The sequence below is a fragment of the Lutjanus erythropterus genome, chromosome 3, assembly GCF_056507025.1.
Source record: "Lutjanus erythropterus isolate fLutEry1 chromosome 3, fLutEry1.hap2, whole genome shotgun sequence".
Classification (NCBI taxonomy): Eukaryota; Metazoa; Chordata; class Actinopteri; order Lutjaniformes; family Lutjanidae; genus Lutjanus; species Lutjanus erythropterus.
The window spans coordinates 18661307-18681162 of NC_139319.1; the positions used below are offsets into that span (position 1 = coordinate 18661307).

At 39.1% G+C, this 19856-nt stretch overlaps 2 protein-coding genes across 3 annotated transcripts; both read right to left on the reverse strand.

The window, feature by feature from the left end:
* Positions 1-392: 392 nt before the first annotated feature.
* Positions 393-7109, reverse strand: myoz2b (myozenin 2b). 2 transcript variants are annotated; one of them, XM_084715280.1, is made up of 6 exons: positions 6951-7107; positions 5711-5827; positions 3669-3835; positions 3054-3144; positions 1042-1204; positions 393-965 (listed from the first exon to the last, which is right to left on the reverse strand). In XM_084715280.1, exons 2-6 carry the CDS (start codon positions 5790-5792, stop codon positions 740-742), a joined length of 729 nt encoding a protein of 242 aa, XP_084571406.1. In that variant the 5' UTR covers positions 5793-5827; positions 6951-7107; the 3' UTR covers positions 393-739. The 2 variants fall into 2 exon arrangements, with proteins under 2 accessions (XP_084571406.1, XP_084571407.1); XM_084715281.1 differs by lacking the exon at positions 5711-5827 and having other exon boundaries at positions 6951-7109.
* Positions 7110-8513: 1404 nt separating this feature from the next.
* synpo2b (synaptopodin 2b) lies at positions 8514-17544 on the reverse strand. Its single transcript, XM_084715282.1, has 3 exons — positions 16854-17544; positions 13870-15929; positions 8514-10147 (listed from the first exon to the last, which is right to left on the reverse strand). The coding sequence occupies exons 1-3, from the start codon at positions 17542-17544 to the stop codon at positions 9611-9613; spliced, it is 3288 nt and encodes a 1095-aa protein (XP_084571408.1). The 3' UTR covers positions 8514-9610.
* Between the last annotated feature and the right edge of the window lie 2312 nt (positions 17545-19856).

Here is a 19856-nt window from a genome sequence, read left to right on the forward strand (position 1 = left end):
TTTCTAAGTTGCAGCATGAATGTATTTCTTCTTTGGCAGTCAACAGTAAATTATAAAACAGAGCTTTTATTGTGATTTTATTTCTACAAATGTATGAATGAAGATGTGTTTATTCCATTTTTAATTTTAAGTTAATAGCATACAGTATCTTTTTGGGTTTTTTCCAAGTGTTTTTTGAGATTTCAGGACTGCCCAAAATGGGTGTAGCAAGTTGGCCTGCCTTAACCATAATGTGAGGTAATTATGGATTAAATTAGATAAATAAATAAATAGTAACAACCATCATCAGTGTATTTTTCTGTAGTCTAATATAATTCATTACAATAGATATAATTAAAATACTGCTGACGAGTAATAACTAAATATAACATACTGTATGTTCCAGCTGTGTACCATCAATAAATAAGTTTCATTCTTTATTTACATTACATATTCATCAATTCATTTGACCATTTATAAAAGTTGCAGTTTTGCTTTCAGTATCAGTGGAAACTCTTAGACTTCTTGAATTGTGTATAGCAACATTCATTTTGCTATTTACATGACTTTTTTTGAATACAGTTTTTTGAGTGAACACCTGACACACTTGTCAACAAATTCATGAAACATTTTGTGTCCGCTGGGAAAATTGGTAAGGAGTTGTGACTGTGCTACTAAATGACTGTTTAGCTGTCAGCACTGGCGGGGCCAGCGTACTACAGCCGACATCGTGTTGCCAAATTTCACACAGTAAGACCATCTACAGGTCATCAGACTCTGGGACTTTCATAGGCTCCAGGGTAATAGTGGGTAGGATCAGATGGGTGCCCTCAGATATCCATCCCTGGGCTGTTCTGTTGAAGGTGGGCCGCTTCACCCCTGGCTCCTGCAGCTCTGGGTAACTGGGCGGGTTCAGGTCCACCTCAGGGAGCTTGAATGTGATTCCTTTAGGAGCTTTGTCAAAGCCACCAAAAGGAGTGGCAACCCTGTAATTGACATTGAGCGTGAATGGTACTCTTTGTTATGTGCTAATTCACAAAAATGTCGTCATAGTTTTCTCACCGGTTAAAGCATCTGTACTCAGGAAGGTCCGGTCGTGGGTCTAGTGCTGGCAATTTCAGTTTGAGAGTTTCAGCAAGGTCAGGGTCACTGAGGATCGCTTGCTCCCACGGGGAGTGGTAGGACTTTGACATAGCAGTGGCGTTTAACTTCTCTGCAGTTGCCTCTGTCAAGGAGCAAACAGAAACAACAAGGCAGACCCACATGAGATCATATCATCAGGACTCAGCAATAAGGATTACCTGATTGCCCAGTGTGAGTGAAATTCCACGTCAGGCTAGCAGCTCACTTGTCCAATCTGATAAAAGAGGACGTTAGAGGATATGGATGAAACTTTATCTATGTAATGCAGAGTTAGCCTCAAGTTTGAGAGCAAGATGGATAAAACAGGGTCATTTTAATAAGTAAAACAGTTTGTATTGGAGCAAGTAAAAACTGAATTCAGACGAGAAGATTTCTGATCCATTTGCCAAACAGCACAAGTGGAAACAAAAAGCAATTGTTTTTTTCTTACTTTTAAGGAGTAAGCCATCTCTCTTACTCTTACTCACTCGTTAATAAATGGCGGGGGGTGAGAACAGAGTTTATGAGCTGAAGAGAATATTTTAAGTATCGTAGAACATTACATTAGGGGATGCGGGCAAAACTCTGTCTATGCTAAAACTATGTATTGCGCAGTTTACCACAAGTTTGACAGCAAAGCGCATAAAACACAGCCGTTGTCAAAGGCACGTCACGTTTCCAAAAAATGTGACTGATGTGTTATACCAGGAGTCAACAGCATCTCGCTTGCATGGCAGCTTAGAGGGCTGGAGACAACTGGGGCCTTGCTGGTGCTTTTTTTTAATAATCAAATATTTATTGAGGATCCTATTATGTATAACAAAGAGTAACATAATTTACCATAATGGTGAGCATAACATTAATATGTTAAACAAAAACAAACAAAAGAAATTTCTAATTAAAGCTGAACTATTAACTGAAATATTATCCAAATCTCAACATGGTCCAGTGCAATATCTAAATTTGAAAAAAAATGCACTTCTCTGACAAAAACAAAATGTGTCATAAAATACCACTACAAATAAAATACTGTGGTGCCACATAATACAATAAAGTTAAATAAGTTCTTGGATTTTACTCAAACTGCCAGTGAAAGTTCCATGTTGACAACATCTATGTTAGACCAGATAATAAGATCCCTTTTGGGCCTTGACAGTGCTTGTATGACCACTACTAAATAAAACACCTCGTACAGTAGATTTCTGACCCATTTGGAAAAAAAAAAACATATTAACATTGAACCCTGTGTATTGTGGAGGACTGTCTGAACACTGCAACAGAATGAGCCGACGGTTTGGTTTGCAGTTACGGGTTAATGCTGAGCTGTTTTCTTTAGCCTTTTTTGGGGGAGGCTAAAGTTTTAGAGTGGATAGGATTATGAATAGAGACTGTGCTTAGAGAACACTTACACAGGCAGACTGAGTTGTCCATCATTGCGATCTGTGGACTTAAAATAGCACATAGTTGAAGTGTGCACTCATCATATAAAGTGTCGACATGGGATGACACCCTACTGAAGCATTTTAGAATAGGCACAGGGCTCTATTAACTATTATAATAGAATAAAATAGTAGAAAGCCTTTAAAGCTGCTCAGATTGTATAAAAATAATAATAGGTACATACACTGTGTAAAGCTTTTACCATTAGATGCCATAAGACCAGCTGTTATGACTGTATGATACTGTTGTCATGACAGCATTACATAATCAGTCATCTCTGACTGTGCAGCGCAACGACTTAATTTAAAAGACAGTTTGACAGTGGAAGAAATGATAGATATCGGAATGATTATAAATGACTAAATCTTCACAGTAGTAATGTTAGCACATTTATTGTTACTTATTATTCTTATTGATGTTTTAAATGTTTAAATCCTGACTTATTGTGTAAATCTTCATGCACCATATTGGATACAACATAGACAGTCTTACTAACTGAACGGCATAAGTACCTGAAACAGTGTTTTCTGGATTAGCAGCATTTCCATCGGCTGGTGGCTCCACTTTAATTTCCACAGTGTGTGTATTCTCAGCAATATCATTCTGCAAGACAGAGTAAAGTACAGGATATTTACTGAGTTTTTGTTGTCAGCTGAATGACAAAACGTAAAGCTAGCCACCTATAACTGCTCTTGTCCTCCATGCACTCAGATACATATGCACATAAACACTCTTAATTACATTGCACACACACACACACACACACACACACACACACACACACACACACACAGACCTACATCAGCAGGCACTGATAAACAGGGGAGCAGCTCCTCAGCAAAGTGGCTGAGCAGCCTCAGAGGATTTGGCTGGAGGATGTGAGAGGCACGAGGCACATGTCTCTCTTATCATCCATGTGTTGTAACACTTTTTTTCAAGAGCATATTTCCTGATAAATTTGCTTGATGAGTAATACACACACAGTTCTACACATTTTCATGCAGACAGCACTAATGGCAAAACTCAAGATAGTGACAGTCAGTATTTTGCAGGAGGATAAAAGTATTCAACATTTCCAGTTAATCAGATATTTGAAGTGACTAAATAACAAACACAAGTTGACTTACGTTTAGCTGTGCGTTTGCCTCATTCTGGATACTTTCAAATGTATATTTTTCAGATCTCCTCTGGCGCATTTTGAAAAGCCGGGAACCTCTGTTGGAAAGCAACGATAACTCCTCCAACATAATGTCTTTAGGAGTGCTGAGCTTCTTTCCGAGATCCATTGCGACCCCTGTCAGACAAAACAGTTGAGAAAAAGAATATGTATTTATATATATTTACATGAAACATACCTATTCCAACATGAATCATTCAGTCAAGGTAAATGTTATGATTTGCTTTCTACCAAGCAAAACAGTAACTTGTCATTGATGTTGTTGGGTTGCCAATAACAGGCCATGCTGGGCAACTTCCTCAGGGGTCTCAAAGGCCCCAGGTCTATGGTATGGTATGGTATCACAATATGATTAATGTCAATTTGTTTAACTATACACACTACAAAAGCACAACTTAGACTGAAAATGTGAGCACTAATATGGTATTTTAACCTCCATAGTAGATATTATGTTTACATGGTGCATATTTTTTAAAATGAAATATGTCACTAGCTTCCATATTGAGATTTTTTTCAGAGTGAAATAGTGAAATGATCCGTGGCGCAGTGGTTAGCACTGCTGCCTCACGGCAAGAAGGTCCTGAGTTTGAATCCCCCAGCCAGCGGGGGTGCTGGGGAGTTTCTGGCTTCCTCCCACAGTCCAAAGACATGCAGCATAATAGCTTAATTGCTTAAATTGCTTACATAAGTGTGAATGTGAGACTGAGTGTTTGTTTGTCTCTATGTGTCAGCCCTGTGATGAACTGGCGACATGTCCAGAGTGTACCCTGCCTTTCGCCCAGTGTCAGCTGGGATAGGCTCCAGCCCCTGCGACCCTTCAATTAAAAGCGGTTACAGACAATGAATGAATGAATAGTGATTAGAGTCATAATATTGGGAGGAATTTGATTTGAGAAGTGGCCATGCTAGTGCTAGCTAGCTAATGAATATTAGCTCTATGCTGCAAAAAGTTTATATTTATATTAAAATGTTTATATAATTGTTGAAATTGGTTGGTTCAAGCCTATTTTAAGCACACATCATATTTTGTTTTACAGAAAGAAAGTATGAGTAGATTCTGGTATAAACATACAAAGAAAATGATTTTTGTTTGTTTTTTGTCGTATTGTTAAATAGGTGCACAATATGACTGTGGATGTGATCTAAAAGGGTTACAAAGATGTGTTTCAGTTCAGCTCGATTTAAAATAAACTGCGTCAAATTGAATTGTTACAAACTATTTCCATATTAAATGATTGGAGATCTCGCTGCCGCCAATCAACTATAGCTTGAACTCCTGGCTGTGAACAGCCACTAACAAACCTACACCCATGTAGGTGCCAGTGGTAAGATGATATGATGATATGTGAAGGGCAGCCCTAAAGAGTTTGGATTGGTTCAGCAATGGAGTTTTTATAAAAACTCTGTTTCTATCTAGTTTGAGCTATGAAAGCTGGGAGATTGTTCTCAGTGTGTTGAGTGAAGGTGAAACGGGCCCCATGGCAAGTTAATCCAGTCCTGATTTTAGAGCTGTAGGAAAGTGCTTGATACAGAATATATAAATATACTCGCTGAAATGTACTCTGATATCATTTCACCAGCTGAATGGTTTAAGAGAGTGTCCATAAATGACATCAAAGATGTCACAAAATTCATATTGTCCATTTTATAATCCCTGTCATGGAAAGTGAGTTATCATTGTAGTTGAGAATTAGTTTTGGATGTACACAATGCTTCCTCATCCACCACTACAGACGGAATGTACCCCAGCTGTCATGGGCCTTCACATAACAAACAGCTACACAGTTGGCCTCACAACTCCCCCACCTCTCCAGAAATAGACTTTTGAAAAGGACAACGACAAAGGATTTGCCACCATAGGTAGTAAATAATCCCATTAGCTTATTTATGGCGAGTGCTGGAGAGCAGCCCTGACATTTTGAACCCAGATCAGAATGGATATTATTTTGCAGCAGTGTGTTTGTCCGCTGAGCCTCAGCTATAACATCATACCATTGGTACCATGGACCTCTCGGCAAATAGCTGCTGCACACTTCTTCCTCTCTCCAGCTGGCATTGTACAGAATTGTGACATTGTGGCTTTGGCAAGGTTGGCAGAACTCAGGAGTACTGGAAACACATACAGGACACAATGATGTAGTTGTTCTTCCCAAGTCAGAAAGAAGGAGTTTTATTCTTAAGACCGTGACCCCCAACATCAAATCAGGGCTCGTCCTTGCGGTGACGGGTTACAGCTAAAGATAGAGTTTGCTGTTTGATGTGCAAGTGTAAAGTTATCTTTCATCAGTTATCAAGGAAAAAAAAAACTGAATGTGTAATGTTGAATTATTGTCAGTATAACAGACAGTATTCAAAAGGACAGAATGAAAGCATCTGAATTGCCCTGTTCCTTTCTATTACATAATATACCCATACAGTATACAGTGCATAGTTTTTGAGTCTATAAAGTCTATCTCCCATTTGCTGTCATCATCTATTGGATGATTTGGACAGTGTCCCGTCAAATAAATCTGTGATATTAGTGTTCGTCTTGTTACAATAATCTCTGTAGAGGTTACATTTAACAAATTACAATGCATTGCATAATCCTAAAGCCCCATTGTACTCACATTGGTACCGCACACGTAATTCTTAAATCTGGCCTCATCACTGGGTCAGTTTTTGAGTATGTGAGCTAATGTTGGTGGCATCTCCCGTTAATGTTGTCACAAGATAAATCACCCGTGGAAAGGTCAAGGGGAAATATTTTGTCCTAAGTTTGTTTGCGTTGCTGGACGCAATAAATGTCCAGCAGTACAAAAAAAATGCTCAAACATAATGTAAAAAAATGAATTGGCCAGTGCAAACAAATTTTAATTTTGTTATCAAATGCAGAACATCATGTTAGATAGATACTAGAAAGATACTTCTTCAAAAAAAATCGCGCCCATCTGCTGACTTTTCTGCTATATTTGTGACAATATTTAAATTATTTCCATGCAGACTTGAGCAAAAACAAAGCAATATAATTCTGAAGATAGAAAATATATCTGATGAAGTGATAATCTGTCAAATGTTGCATTGCCATAAGGTCATAATAAAGTGACTGGTGTAATTCATAGAAAATAATGTTAGTTTGATGCAGCCAAATATTTTTTTCCACAATGCAGTGAGTATCTCAAATGTTCTATAGCAATATCATTTAAATATACCACATATTCACAAAACATGCCCTGTCGAGGCTTGTCCGTACCTGTGATGGTATCCCTAGTGTGCAACCTGTATCCTTGAAGGGGAGACACGGAGGCTCAGGGGTCAACCTACAGTCGGTAGTTTGATCTTCCCTGATCTTCACACTCCCGGACACTAAAGCCAAACTGTGAGTGTGTCTCTGTGTCTGTTGTGAATGGAATGCAGCTTACATCAATAGGCTAAATTTAACCTGCCAAACACTCAAAACCACTCTCAAACACCATGGGGCAAGGATAGCTACCAGTGAGAGAGAGAGAGAGAGAGAGAGAGAGAGGGAAGAGGATGGACGACATACTCATGCCCACTGATGTTCTTTGAGGCAAGGACTCCCCTCCAGAGACAAATTCTCTTCCTTGTGTTGATTCTTCAAAGTCACCGCATGTCTCCGTGGGTTGACGTAACCTCCGAGGCTTCATGTTGGGAAGGTCATCAATGATGGGCACAGCTGCTGCTTGGGTACTCGTCTCTTCAAACTGATTTGTGTTTCTGTTATTATGAGTAATTACTGACTTTGGATAATGATATAATGCGCAGATGAGTGAGGGGCATTAAAGGGGAGTGTGGTCTCATCCCTGAGATAGTGGTCAGCCAAAAAGATTTTTATAAAGTAACATCAAGGTCATTACTCTGGCAGCTAAACCTGTTGTCATACTGCAGACATACTGAACATTTAATCTCTTGCTTAAAAAAATACTGTTGATACGTGAACAGGGACAGATGCTAATGGTTTTAAGCACTGGTCCCACAAAAAAGGAGGCCCCTAAATTGCGTTTTAAAAGTAGATTTCAGGTGTCTCAAGTGCAAACTTAAGTTAAAACTAGACGGTTAAGAAAGTTTAACGTAGCCTTCCTTAACTGTGACACTTGTGTTGCCCACTTGTCCTATGAATTGTGATATGGTGTTTCCTGACAGCAGTGTTTCCAATGGAAAAATGAGCAAGACTTCTACTTCTCAGATAGTCAAGGAAACTGGCAACGCACACCTCAATAAATATATTATAGTGACTTAAACTCCTGCTTCCATTCACTCCAAAATTTTCCTTGTGTTTGATCTTTTTTCAGTCTGCCTTTTGTGTTTCTGGTTCTTCTGTAAAGATTGCTTTCACAGTTTGAGAAGGTTTAGTAAACCCATACTTCAGTAGCCCCAGCATATCAGGAACTACTCAGCTATGACCACTGTTCGCTGTTTTTGTATTGTTGAAAAGCACAAAGGAGTCAGGATGTTTGTGGAACTGCAATATTGTGTTGGTAAATGCTCACAGTATGCACATGAAACTTAGTAGCCACAGGGGGACGCACAGAATATCTGGTGGCCATATGTTAACTTTTTGTGGCCACGGACCATAGTTAAGGTTGATTTCAGAAAGCTCATGATATTAACACTTTTTGAATCAATATTAACAGCATGCATTATTTTTATATATCATTATTATACGTTGTCTTTGAGTAAAACCAAGTTCCTCTGCAATAAAAATGATGCTAACTCTTTGAATTATAGCATGATGTCAATACAGCTCAAGCACATAATTGAAGCCCCAAAAAATAATACTTTAAAGACTTTAAAGGCATTTTTGTGTCTTTTAATTTTTCAGTTTGTGTTTTAAAAGTGCAAAAAAATAACATTTTACTCAATGAAGTCATCAAACATGGGGTAAAAGCCCAACACATTTAGCCTGAAGAAACACGGCTAAATCAACAGCAGAATCTGTGGTTCTGTCTACACTTTAACACCACACAGTGTATCATCATAGTTGGGGTACTTCATGAATGTATGCATGCAACATTTTATACATTTCAATTTAAAACTATATAATAATAGACAAAAACTCCTTGATTTATTTTGAAATCAGTCAACTAGAAAAAAGTCCATGTTAAGATGCAACACTTGTTGCAAGTTTGCTGCTTTGCTTTGCTGAAAATGCACTGCCATCTTCCACAGAGCAGATACAGTATGCTATTGATAGATCAATAGAAATGTTCACTCTTGAATATGCTTGCCATTACTGTTACAATAGTAGAAAGAAAAGACATTTTAAAACAAGATAACTTACTATTCAAATGTGAAAGAATTTGCATATCACAACCCTGGAAAAGTGATCACAAAGCCACAGTGAGTTTTAAAGCTGCAGTAAAGATACATGACTGGAAAGCCAAACAAAAGATTTCTGAAGGTGCCTCATTTCTCAACAAATATTTATAACCAACAATGTCAAAATTAAAAGCATATTTAGTGAGTAACACCACTCCACTTAAAAAAAAAATCTGCCAAAAATTCTTTGATCTTCTTTCCCTTTAACTCTCATAACACTTTGCTAGCACTTTTCTTGACTTCTCTCTTAAATTAAAAACCAACTACAACATAATTATTCTGTAATGATCTCTTAGACACAATTGCAAAATCTCCCATCAATGCTTAGCAGGATAAAATCTCATCAGCAACACAGCACAAAAGCTACAGTAAGTTGTTGTGTCCTTCAAACCATGTGACCACTCGTACCATTAAGATAATGACTTTTTTTCATGCAAGACGAATCACTCCCATTACCAATTTATCTCTTGTGTTCAATATACTTTGCATGATCTTCTACACCATATATCATTTATGTTAATATGAAAGTATATTTTTCTTTATCGACCATTTGTTGGACCTCATTTTAGTTGACTAACTTCTCTGCACTGCACTATAATAGTGGGGATACTTTGTTGCACTGGAGCCTTGTCCCATGTATCCAATACTGGCCCTGCTGGCATTCCTTAGAGGCTGGGCGGGTCTGAAGGGAGGCCCATAGAAGACTGGTTTCTCAGGTGACAATGTCCTGCTCACGGACGGTCCCTGAAAAGCTGGGGGCGCATGGTAATGACCCGTGCTGACAGATGCAGGCTCAAGGGACACCCTTCGCTTCCATTCATCTGGAGGCTCTGGCAGAGATCTGCGGTGTCCTGCAGCTTTGACGTTTGAGGCTATAGATGACGGGACGCTCTGAAACACAAAGGCCTCATCCACAGAGCCAATGGGGCTTCTGGATGCTGCCTCCCATGGTGATGGTGGCTTGTGGACTTTTTCTTGACAGGATATTTGCCTCTGTGTAGGTAAAAATGAGGGCTGGATTCCAGGTGTGCTCACAGGTGACAGAAGTCCAGGAGAGGACATCGAATTCAGTCGCCTGGGCAGGCTCAGGGAGCGGCTTCTACCAAATCCCTGAAATAAAAGAACATATTAGTTGGGTAGTGTGACAGCTGTGTTGCAGACTTTGCTGCCACCCGCTGGCTTCATGGAGGCCTGGACAACTAATAATGTTGTAGTTTATTTATTCATGTTTTATTTGGAATTAAATGATATAGTTTCAATCCAAACAGATTAATGATAGCTTTGTTAAAATGACTACATTTTAAAAAGGAAATTGGCAGCATATTGACTAAAACCTTAGAAAAGGCTCTAGAGATGAAAAAGTATACATTTATTTCATGTGCAAAAAGTGACACAATGTGAAAGAAATGTGACAAAATTGAATGAATCAGTAAAAGGACCATCATTAGCACAGCTCAGGTAAATAAGGCCTCTCACTTTTCTTCTCCTGATTGGTCTTTGCTGTTAGCTGATTTATGTGTCTGGATTTATATGGCCTGTAAACTGTACTTCTGATAGTCCTTTGATTATTATTTTTTTAATCTCTTTAATTTTTTCACAGTGTGTCACTTTTGCCCATAGAATAAACTGAATAATTGCATCTTATGAACCTCATCTACTTTTTTGATAGTATGAGGGCAGTTTAGGAAAAAAGGGACTTTTGATCTGGGCTACACACACCAACAGTATAAATCCTTTCACAGTTCTTTGTCTAAAATGAATTTCAACATTTCCAAATTGTAAACCAGCTAGAGGATTGAGTTTTCCTGTAAATCTTATAAAAAGGCTTGAGTGATATAAATATATAGGTAAAATCTTGTATAAATGTCATGAAGCCACATTTGAGACGCAAAAAATATTTAAAATGAATGAAAGATTTAAGAACTTACCTACTGTTTGTTCAAGAAGCTTAAAATAAGTACAGTGGCAATGTTACTGAATTAAAGACATGCAAAAGATTATGAAACTTTGCTTGGAACTATGTCTTTGCCAGCTTGTCTTTGTTCTTCCCGATTAAAGGGGAAATCCACTCTAAAATAGAATATTGTTAAAGGTTCTGGACACCTGGATACCTAAAGAGATGTTTTCACTTATTTTGGCTGATTAGACCTCTGTTAAAGTTGAAGGTGGGAAGAAAAGAGAAAATTTATTTATTTAATTAGTTAGTTGTTTTTGTTCTACCTTTATTTTACCAGCCCCCCCAAAAAAAGACAAAGCTGGAAATTATGTGACATCACAGAGCTCCCTGTACCAGGGAGGGTGTCGTCAATCAATTACAGGCTTCACACACCCACGGAGCTCTGACAAAACCTCCAGTTAGTCTTAAAGAAGTGAATGTACCTGTGTGGGTTAACCATGGCTATACGGGGCTTTTAATATATGAAAATCTAACAAAAAAAGCTCTCTGCATCCTGTGTCTTATGTTCTCAACCTGAATAATTGCTGTTGTCCTTCAAGTCCTATTAGACCTGAACTGCAACCCATACTTTCTCAAATGCACATTAAATCAGCAATAGTCAAGGTTACTTGACAACTAAACAAATGTTTTCTTTTCTGCAAGATTAAGGATGACAGCCTCATTATTAGCTCATCTACCCAATAGCAGTTAACAGCAAGGGTAAACATTTTAGCAGCCATTTCACCACAGGAAATTGCTGCAGGCCTGCTAGTGATAACTCCTTCTTTTGGTTTAAATCAGATAAACTAAAATCTAAAAGAACACATTTCCAGGATGTGACTGTGTTTGACAGCTGGAGGCTTGACGATTGTTTCAAAGCTAAAACAAAGATAGGAGCAGGAACTAAAGGACAGTTCATACCTAAGAAAGTTTTGCTGCAATCCTTGCCTCTTTCTGACCATGTAGTCTAAACATGAGTAATATAACATTAGCCAGTATAGATAAAGGTATGTGTGACATACCTGTTTCTGTGATAGTAGATACTGTCTTGCTATTAAGAAATAATTAGGATAGTAAAATGTGAATTCTGCTTTAGAGTGGATTTCCCTTCAATAGACAATTTGCACATTCCTTCAAAAGTGTGCATTTTGAGGGCCAAGGTCACAGTTCCAAACTTTAAGTTTTAATAGTTAAAGGTGTGCTGATGGAAATTCTATGAAAAAAAAACACAGTCCCATCAAGTTGAAACACAAAATTTTCCTGGTCAGTGACAGTGTTGACCTTCAGCAATTTATCACTTTATATGTACAATTAGTTGTTGGAGATGGCCGATAATGAAGTGAGTTTGAGTGTAGGAAAACTGATCTTGCTGAAGGTGAACTAAATATGAATAAATTACATGTCAAATTGTGAGGCAGTGATAAAGATAAAGGAGGAAATTTGGGTGACTTGAGAAATGTAGTGATAAAGTAGCTCAGGAAAAGAGAATGGAAGACACATATAAGAAGTGCACAAGTAGAAGGAAAGAGAAATTTAATGGCATGATTGTGCTGAGTACAAGAAGTGCAATAAACAGTGATATGTTTGAAAGACAGAAACATAGAGACACAATAGACAATTGTTTCCTATTTTCATTTTGAGATGGTGCTGGTAATGTGAATCAATAGAGTCAAATCTCTGTGATAACTTGCTTGTGTTTTACATCAAGGATGAGGATACAGAATGTCTGATGACTTTACTGACTGTTAAATAACTGGCCATGACTGAAAATTTCATAAGTCCACATAAAAAAAACATTTAAAGTCATCAGGGTTCATGATCACAACCAACATTAATGCTTTTAGCTGTTGTGATGCCATAAAAGTTTGGAATGAGACTGAAGGAATTGCAAATTGTGTGCATCCAAAAAATAAGTGCATAGACAGTTTCTCCCCAGACACACTAAATGATTAAAAGTATTCTGGAAATAAATGAGTTACTGTTATCCACGTATAGTTTGAACTTAAATTTAATCAGTTTAAATAAATAAATGTATTAATAAATTGTTGTGCAGTTTTTGGGGTCAGTGATGACTACTACTAGATACAAAATTCACGTCATGCATGTAATCTTATTCCTTACAAAAGAAAAAAAAACTAAAGAAAGAAAAACAACAAACTAGAGACCTTAGTTGAAGGTGCTCTTTACACATTATTGCACATGAAATAGCACTTCCTGAGAATAACTCAACATGATTTAGTCTCACATTTCCTTTTTTAAGCACAAATGCACCTACCAAGTGTTAGGAAGATGATATAATGTGCTAAATTATTATTTTAGTTTATATTCCATTGACTTACAATTGCAAAAGCTAGCTTTGCTGTAGATTTAACTGCCTTCTCATGCAGTCCTTACATTGCTAGGTAAATATATCCTTACAGCTGCATACTGTAAATTATTTTGGATGTGGCCTACATTTAGACAGTGCAAAGGTCTATATGTGTTAACCTGTGAAGTAAGACATTTTAGAGGCTACCAAGTTGCAGATGTAATTGTGCTCTATCAGCTCAGTGTTGACAACACTGAAACATGACCATATACAGTATTAGGACTAATGAAAAACAGCAACAGGTTTCCACTGTGTGCCTGTCACCACTGGCTTCTTAGCAGAAAATTTTGGCCGAGGTGCCATTTGACGTGCGCCTCTAGCAATAAGAGATGCAGGAGAATAAGCAGAAGCTATGCTATCACCAATAGATGAATGCTGGGAAGATGCGCTCGCGGGCCGGGCACTTGTTGCTTGCTTGTTGTGATGAGCTGCAGGTGTGACAGTGTGCTTTTCATCCAAGTGCTTTTCAGCTGCAAGAGGCTCAGGTGATCTTGCTTTGCGGCGGGCAGAAGAATTTGGGGAACTTACCGATACAGGAGACTTAGCAGGGACTGCTACCTTGCTTTCAACAGCAAGCTCAGGGGCATTAGAAGTAGAATGAGAAGAGGCAGCTCTCTGTTTACGGATTTTGGTAACCTCAAACTTTGATGCTGGAGTTGGTTTGGGGCTTGGGCATTTGGTCTCAGGGACTGCACCATACTTGAACAGTGCTGAGTCCAATTGATAAGGCTGATGTTTCATAATATCTAAGGTGTTGAGGTGCTTTGGGGGTGCTTTTGGTTTAGCTTTGGTCTTTGGCTTGATTTTGGGGCTTGTGGAAGGGGGTTGCTTAGTTGCTGATGGAGGGTAGAAAGGAGCAAGAAGGGGATTGTACGATAAAGGAGGTGGGGCACGAACATTGGAAGAATACCTCCAATGGCTAGGGAGGGAAGAGGTTGGGGAGGGGGATCTTGTTTTGTTAGCTTGCACTGTTTCAGCATCAACAACAAACTTCTCCATACGGGACTGTCTTCTGGCAAACAACTCTGCACCTTTTCCTGCCATAGTTGAACCATCACCAGCTCGATTGAGGCCCCTGTCTGAGACCCGACCCTTTGGAGAAGCCTGTGGTGCTTTTGAGGTGTGGACATACGACGTCCCTGTTTGTGGTGGGCAAGACACAACTGAGTTTGGAGTACTGTCTGGCTTATTCCTTGAGGGTGAAGGTGGGTGATGTGGGCTGTAAGTAGGACTGCGGGCTTGCATACTCACAGGGGATCGTGGCGGCTGTTGAATCCAGCTATTTGTGGTTGGCTGAGGATAAAGCTGAGAAGCGGTGTTGACTGGAGCCCAGGCACTGGCAGGTGTTTGAAGTGTTGCCTGAGTTTGATCTGGTGCCCAATGGTTGGCCATCTGTTGAGCCTGAGCCCAATCTTGCTGCTGTGAGTAATGCTGACTATGAGGCCCGACAGGACTGTGAGAAGGCTGTGAAACCGGACTTCTTGGTGGAACACAGGGTTCACCAGAGGGACTCCTCCTCATCCATGGTGGACAGGCTGGGTTGATGGTAGGTTTTGGGGCAACTGGCGGGGGATTCTTGAGTTTTACTGTTCTGGGTTGCATGAAGTTACAAGCTTCAGCACCTAGACTAAAAAAGTCTTCCTCTGCCTCAATATAAGATCTCCGGTCCCCTTTGTTTTGAAGGTGAACATCTTGCACCTGTGTGGATGGCTGTTTATTGGTGACTTTCCGTTTTGGCTCTGGTAGGATGCCTGTCTTGATTGCAGGCACAGATATTCGTTCATCTCTTGAGGCTATGATGTCTCCAGTTGGGGACCAAACCTGTGGGTTAGTATTAATAGGCACAGGTACTCTGAATCTCAGGTCATGCTTCTTTGTCACTGGAACGGCGCCACCAGGCATGACAGGCGCAGTTGTGGTGACTTGAAATCCAAGGAAAGGCTTCGCAGTTCTGTTCGGCACCAAGGGTCTTGACACATTGGATAGGTGGTTCATCTGTTCAATACTGTCATGGTATTCTACATGCTGTTTGACATTTGCATCCATGTAGTTGGCCTGATCAGTATGGACATACATTTCCTTAGTTTCATAAATATTCTGTGCTTCTGTATATTCAGGCTCTGGTAATGACTCCACAGGTATTCCTTTACTCCTCAGTTCGTCATGCTCTGACACAATTTCATCAATCCGTTTGCGGCGTTGGGCAAACATCAAAACTCCTTTCCCTTTTGTATCTTGTAGTGCTTCCATTTCTCGAACACTTCCCCAATTCAGACTCAAATTATGCTGCTGGTGATAAACAGAATACTCCTCTTCTAACTCAGATTCACTTGTTGCAGCAAAGTTATACCCAGCTGATCCAACTTCTTCAATTTCCTCCTCTATTTGGTCTTCACTGTCAAGTTGGTTATCACCAGTCCCGTAACTCACAAGTGTATACTTCTTGACCCTCTGGCGTCGTTTCTTAAACAGCAAGGCTCCCTTATTTTGAGGGTTGGGTGCATCTGTTAGAAGCCGAGCAATTCGCTTACATTTAGATTTGGTCTCCTTGACCTGTTTTTCTGATTGGCTCTCGTTGTGACCGAGCCCTGAGATAAAGGAAGAGTGAGAGAGAGAGGGATAGAAGGAGAGAGTGGGGAAGTTAAAAATATTCAGAAATCTGTAGTCAAACACTAAACAGCAAACATTAGTTTATTTTGATATATTGTCACAGTGGAATTTTAAGAAGCTACAATATTTAACTTATTAATGCCTCAATAAAGTCAACTAACTATGAGACAGAGAATACAATTACATTGATTAACAGTTTTGTTTTTGATTTCATTCGATACAATACTTTGGTATTATTTGATCTCAATTTTAAGATGAAACCAACCAATATTATGTGTGGCAAGCACACTAACAACAAGTAAGAGAAATGTTGGAGTTGCCCCTGCTGAAGCAAGCACACTAATAAAAGCATCATATTTACTTACAGCTAACTTAGGGGGGGTCCATGAGGCAAGAAAAGTGATCAGCTCACTTTCCATTGCAGTCAAGTCTAACGATTGGAAAAGGGATCGGGTAACAGGCCAGGGTGACACATGCTGGTGTCTGTCAAATTTGTTTCTGCCAGCCTCATCATATGGTCATATTTTATTCTTATCCTGCTCTGACTATTAAAGCCATGAGAACTCTCCCTCTAAGTCTGCCTCAAATAGACCCCACGTTACAGCATGAAAATAACCAGCGCCCATGGTGCTTGGCACGTGTTATTTATCGATTAAATGAAGTCTCTTGCTTCAAATAACACCTATAATAATTGACAGACAGAAATTGTAATGGCAGGTTATTGTAAAAAGTTAATTCATGCCTCAGTCAACATTTAAAGCAAACACAACATTCTGCCTCATCTATGAATATATCATATATACTTTAAAATGAGAAGAAATGCTATATGCTGTACAGCTTGCACTACCAGCTTCATCTGTCCACCGGAATATAACAAGTGAGGGTAGAAGATAAATACTTACGTGTGGACCTTGCCCTGTGCCTGTCCGGTCTGCACAGATCTGTGTCAGACTCAGAGTTCCACTTCTCTGCCTGCTCAGCACCCTCGTCTGAAATTCCAAAGAAGACAGAAGCAGGAGGTGCTTCACTACTCCCTCCTTCCTCTGAGGATTCAACCCTCCTGTTCCCAGTCCCTTGGCCTTTTCTATTACTGGCTCCCAGGGGTTGTTCTGTGGTCAGGGTCAAGGCCAGGGTCATATCAGCAGCGCGGCCAAGAGAGGAGGAAGATGACTGGGAATGCGACCGTGATATCTGGCCGGTTTGAGGCTCAGAGTCAGGGCGCTGTTGGTGTGGGGAGACTGATGTTGGAGTCTGGATGTGAGGAGATTCTGTAATGGACTCTCTTGATTCACTAAGGTAGATGTCATCCTCTTCTTGATATGAAACATCCTCTTCACTTCCACTGAGCTCAGGCGGGGACTGTTGCTCACCTGCAGATTCCCAGTCTTGTGATTGAAGGTGGTCTGGGGACTCGAGGTCAGACTTCGAGATATGAGCAGGTTGATGGTCTAAAGGGTACTCTCCGTCACTGACATCATCTTCATAGTAGGACTCTGCCAAGGACTCAGAGACACAAAGTTCTTGGGAACCCTCTGAACCTGACCAAGGGACTGAGTTATCATTGTTGTCTGGGTCTTTAGCTTCTGGTTCCATCTTTAATGCTGTTTTACCATGTCCTGGGTGTCATCAGTAATACCTTTATTGAGATAAAGACAAACAGCTTCAGAAGCCCTTTCCCTTTGAGAGTGGATTATAAAATCATTTCGCATTTTAGCACACTAAGTGTGGTCTAAATAAAATACCCTTGAAAAATAATTTTAATGGTCTTGCAGCAATATTCAGCAATTCCAGCAATTATGACCATGACTTCTTTTCATTCAAGTGTCTACTGTTAAGATCAAGAGATTTCAGCATTAGTGCACTTTGCAATATTTCTAACTACCATGTAATTGTCTAAGTTATTCCTATCCCCAATAGGAAGTGCAGCTTTGCTTTGGCAGTAGCATCAGGGCTGCCATTGCTCTAAATGGAATGGTATGTAATATCAAGGGGGAAACAGCATTCACATCCAAGAGCATAAGCAAAACAATTGGGTGGCTGTTTTCCGAACTCCTGTTTATACAGCGAGGTTTCTTTCCCTCTTCTGTTCTCATCTATCACTGCAACAAATATCAACACCGCAAAGGCTGTCAGCACTTCCATTTAAGAACTAAATCTGTGAGACTATTTGTTTTATACATAGTAGAAATGCTCGACCTCCTACACCCTCACTCAAAGTGTGTTTGTTTTATTTCTCGAGGTAAATTACATTAACAATTAATCTATCAAATAGGCTACCAACTCGAATTATTCTGGTAATCCAAATCAACAATAGAAAATGATTACATTAAATTATCAAATACAAAACAGCTGTCCATCAAGTCAAATCAACAATCAATTATTTTGTCCAAAACTAAATTCAGCAGCTTTGGGTGCTTAAACTCTTTTTTAGGTTCCTATATAGATATGAACAGAAAATGATGCTGTCGTACCCTAATATGAAACGGTAAAATTCATAACTGACATCCTATTCACATTGTTCATGTTGTGCTGACACTATCCTGACAGAATAAAGCAGCAGTCTGTTTAGATACCAGGACACATGGAAAGTTTACTGCTTACACAACAGTTTAACTCTCAAACACATTATTACCTCACATCCACCAGAAGGTGGTGCCATAACACTGTAGAGCACATGAATACACTTTCACCTCCTGATTATGAACGCTATTTAAAAAAATGCTGTGAGCTATAAAATCTTCACATTGTGTAGTTTTACATTCCATGATTTATCTTGTCATATGATTTATAGCAGAATCCTTCATTATGTGTATAAGACACAAATACCAGAGGCTTTTAGAAGATTAAAGGTGTTTGCAGTGTCACTTTGAAGACTCCAAATTCCTTTCTTCTATAGATTTTCTCTGCAGTTCCAAATATTCAACCTTAGCACCCTTGTAAACAAACACACACAATGACTCAATGGGCTGATTTGTTGAGGAAATAAATGACCAAATCCTCTCATAAAGGGGCTCAGAAACATGCATCATTATCTTTACTACAAATATTTGTTAAGTCAGAGAAGGCACTCAGGGAAAATACACTATATATAACTAAATTCAAACCAGAAGATGATAAAAGCAAAAACACTGAAAAGTCTAAAGCCATACAAGCAGCCTGAACTTGTTGTAAAGTCACAATTTTGGATAGAAACTGATCATTTTGCTGTTATTAGATCCTTAGACTATAGTTGGGTGAAAAGGGTAGGAGTTTGTCCTGAGGGTGGCAGTAGAGGAAATGCAATTTAGTCATTATAAAATCAAGATTTTTTTTTCATGAATGTGGACAGGAAATTTAATATTAGTCTATAAGTTAAAAGTCAGAGGATCGTGAAAAACATTAGGATTCATTCATCCGTTGTCGATCAGTGCATTTCCAGCTAAATGTCACAGCAATCTGAGCAGTAGTTTTCTGGATGAAAACACTGAACAAGTGGAAAAACAGACTGACATTGCTATCCTTAGTCCAAAACCACTAAATATTCTTTTCTTTTAATTATTTCAAACCTGAATACATCTGTACATTACAAATTTAGACCAGTTCAGATGAGTCTATGTTTTCTATTTTTTTATGTTCAGACTGAAAACCTTTTTAATAGTTTGCATGTCCCCCATAATTTGTGCAAAAGTTTGATTGATAAGATTTTCAATTACATGAGAGCTTAATTTTTGTTTTTTGAACACACAAGCTATGTATTTTGTAGGAATAGCAAATGTAGATTTGCAAGAAGGCAATACCAATCATTACAAAAAAGAAAAAAAGATTTTCAGTGTCACACACTGAACTGGCCCTCCATGTCCTTGAGCATTTGCACTACAAACTGAGCTGGCAGGGTCACATTTCGGTATGTCATACAGAGCTGTCAT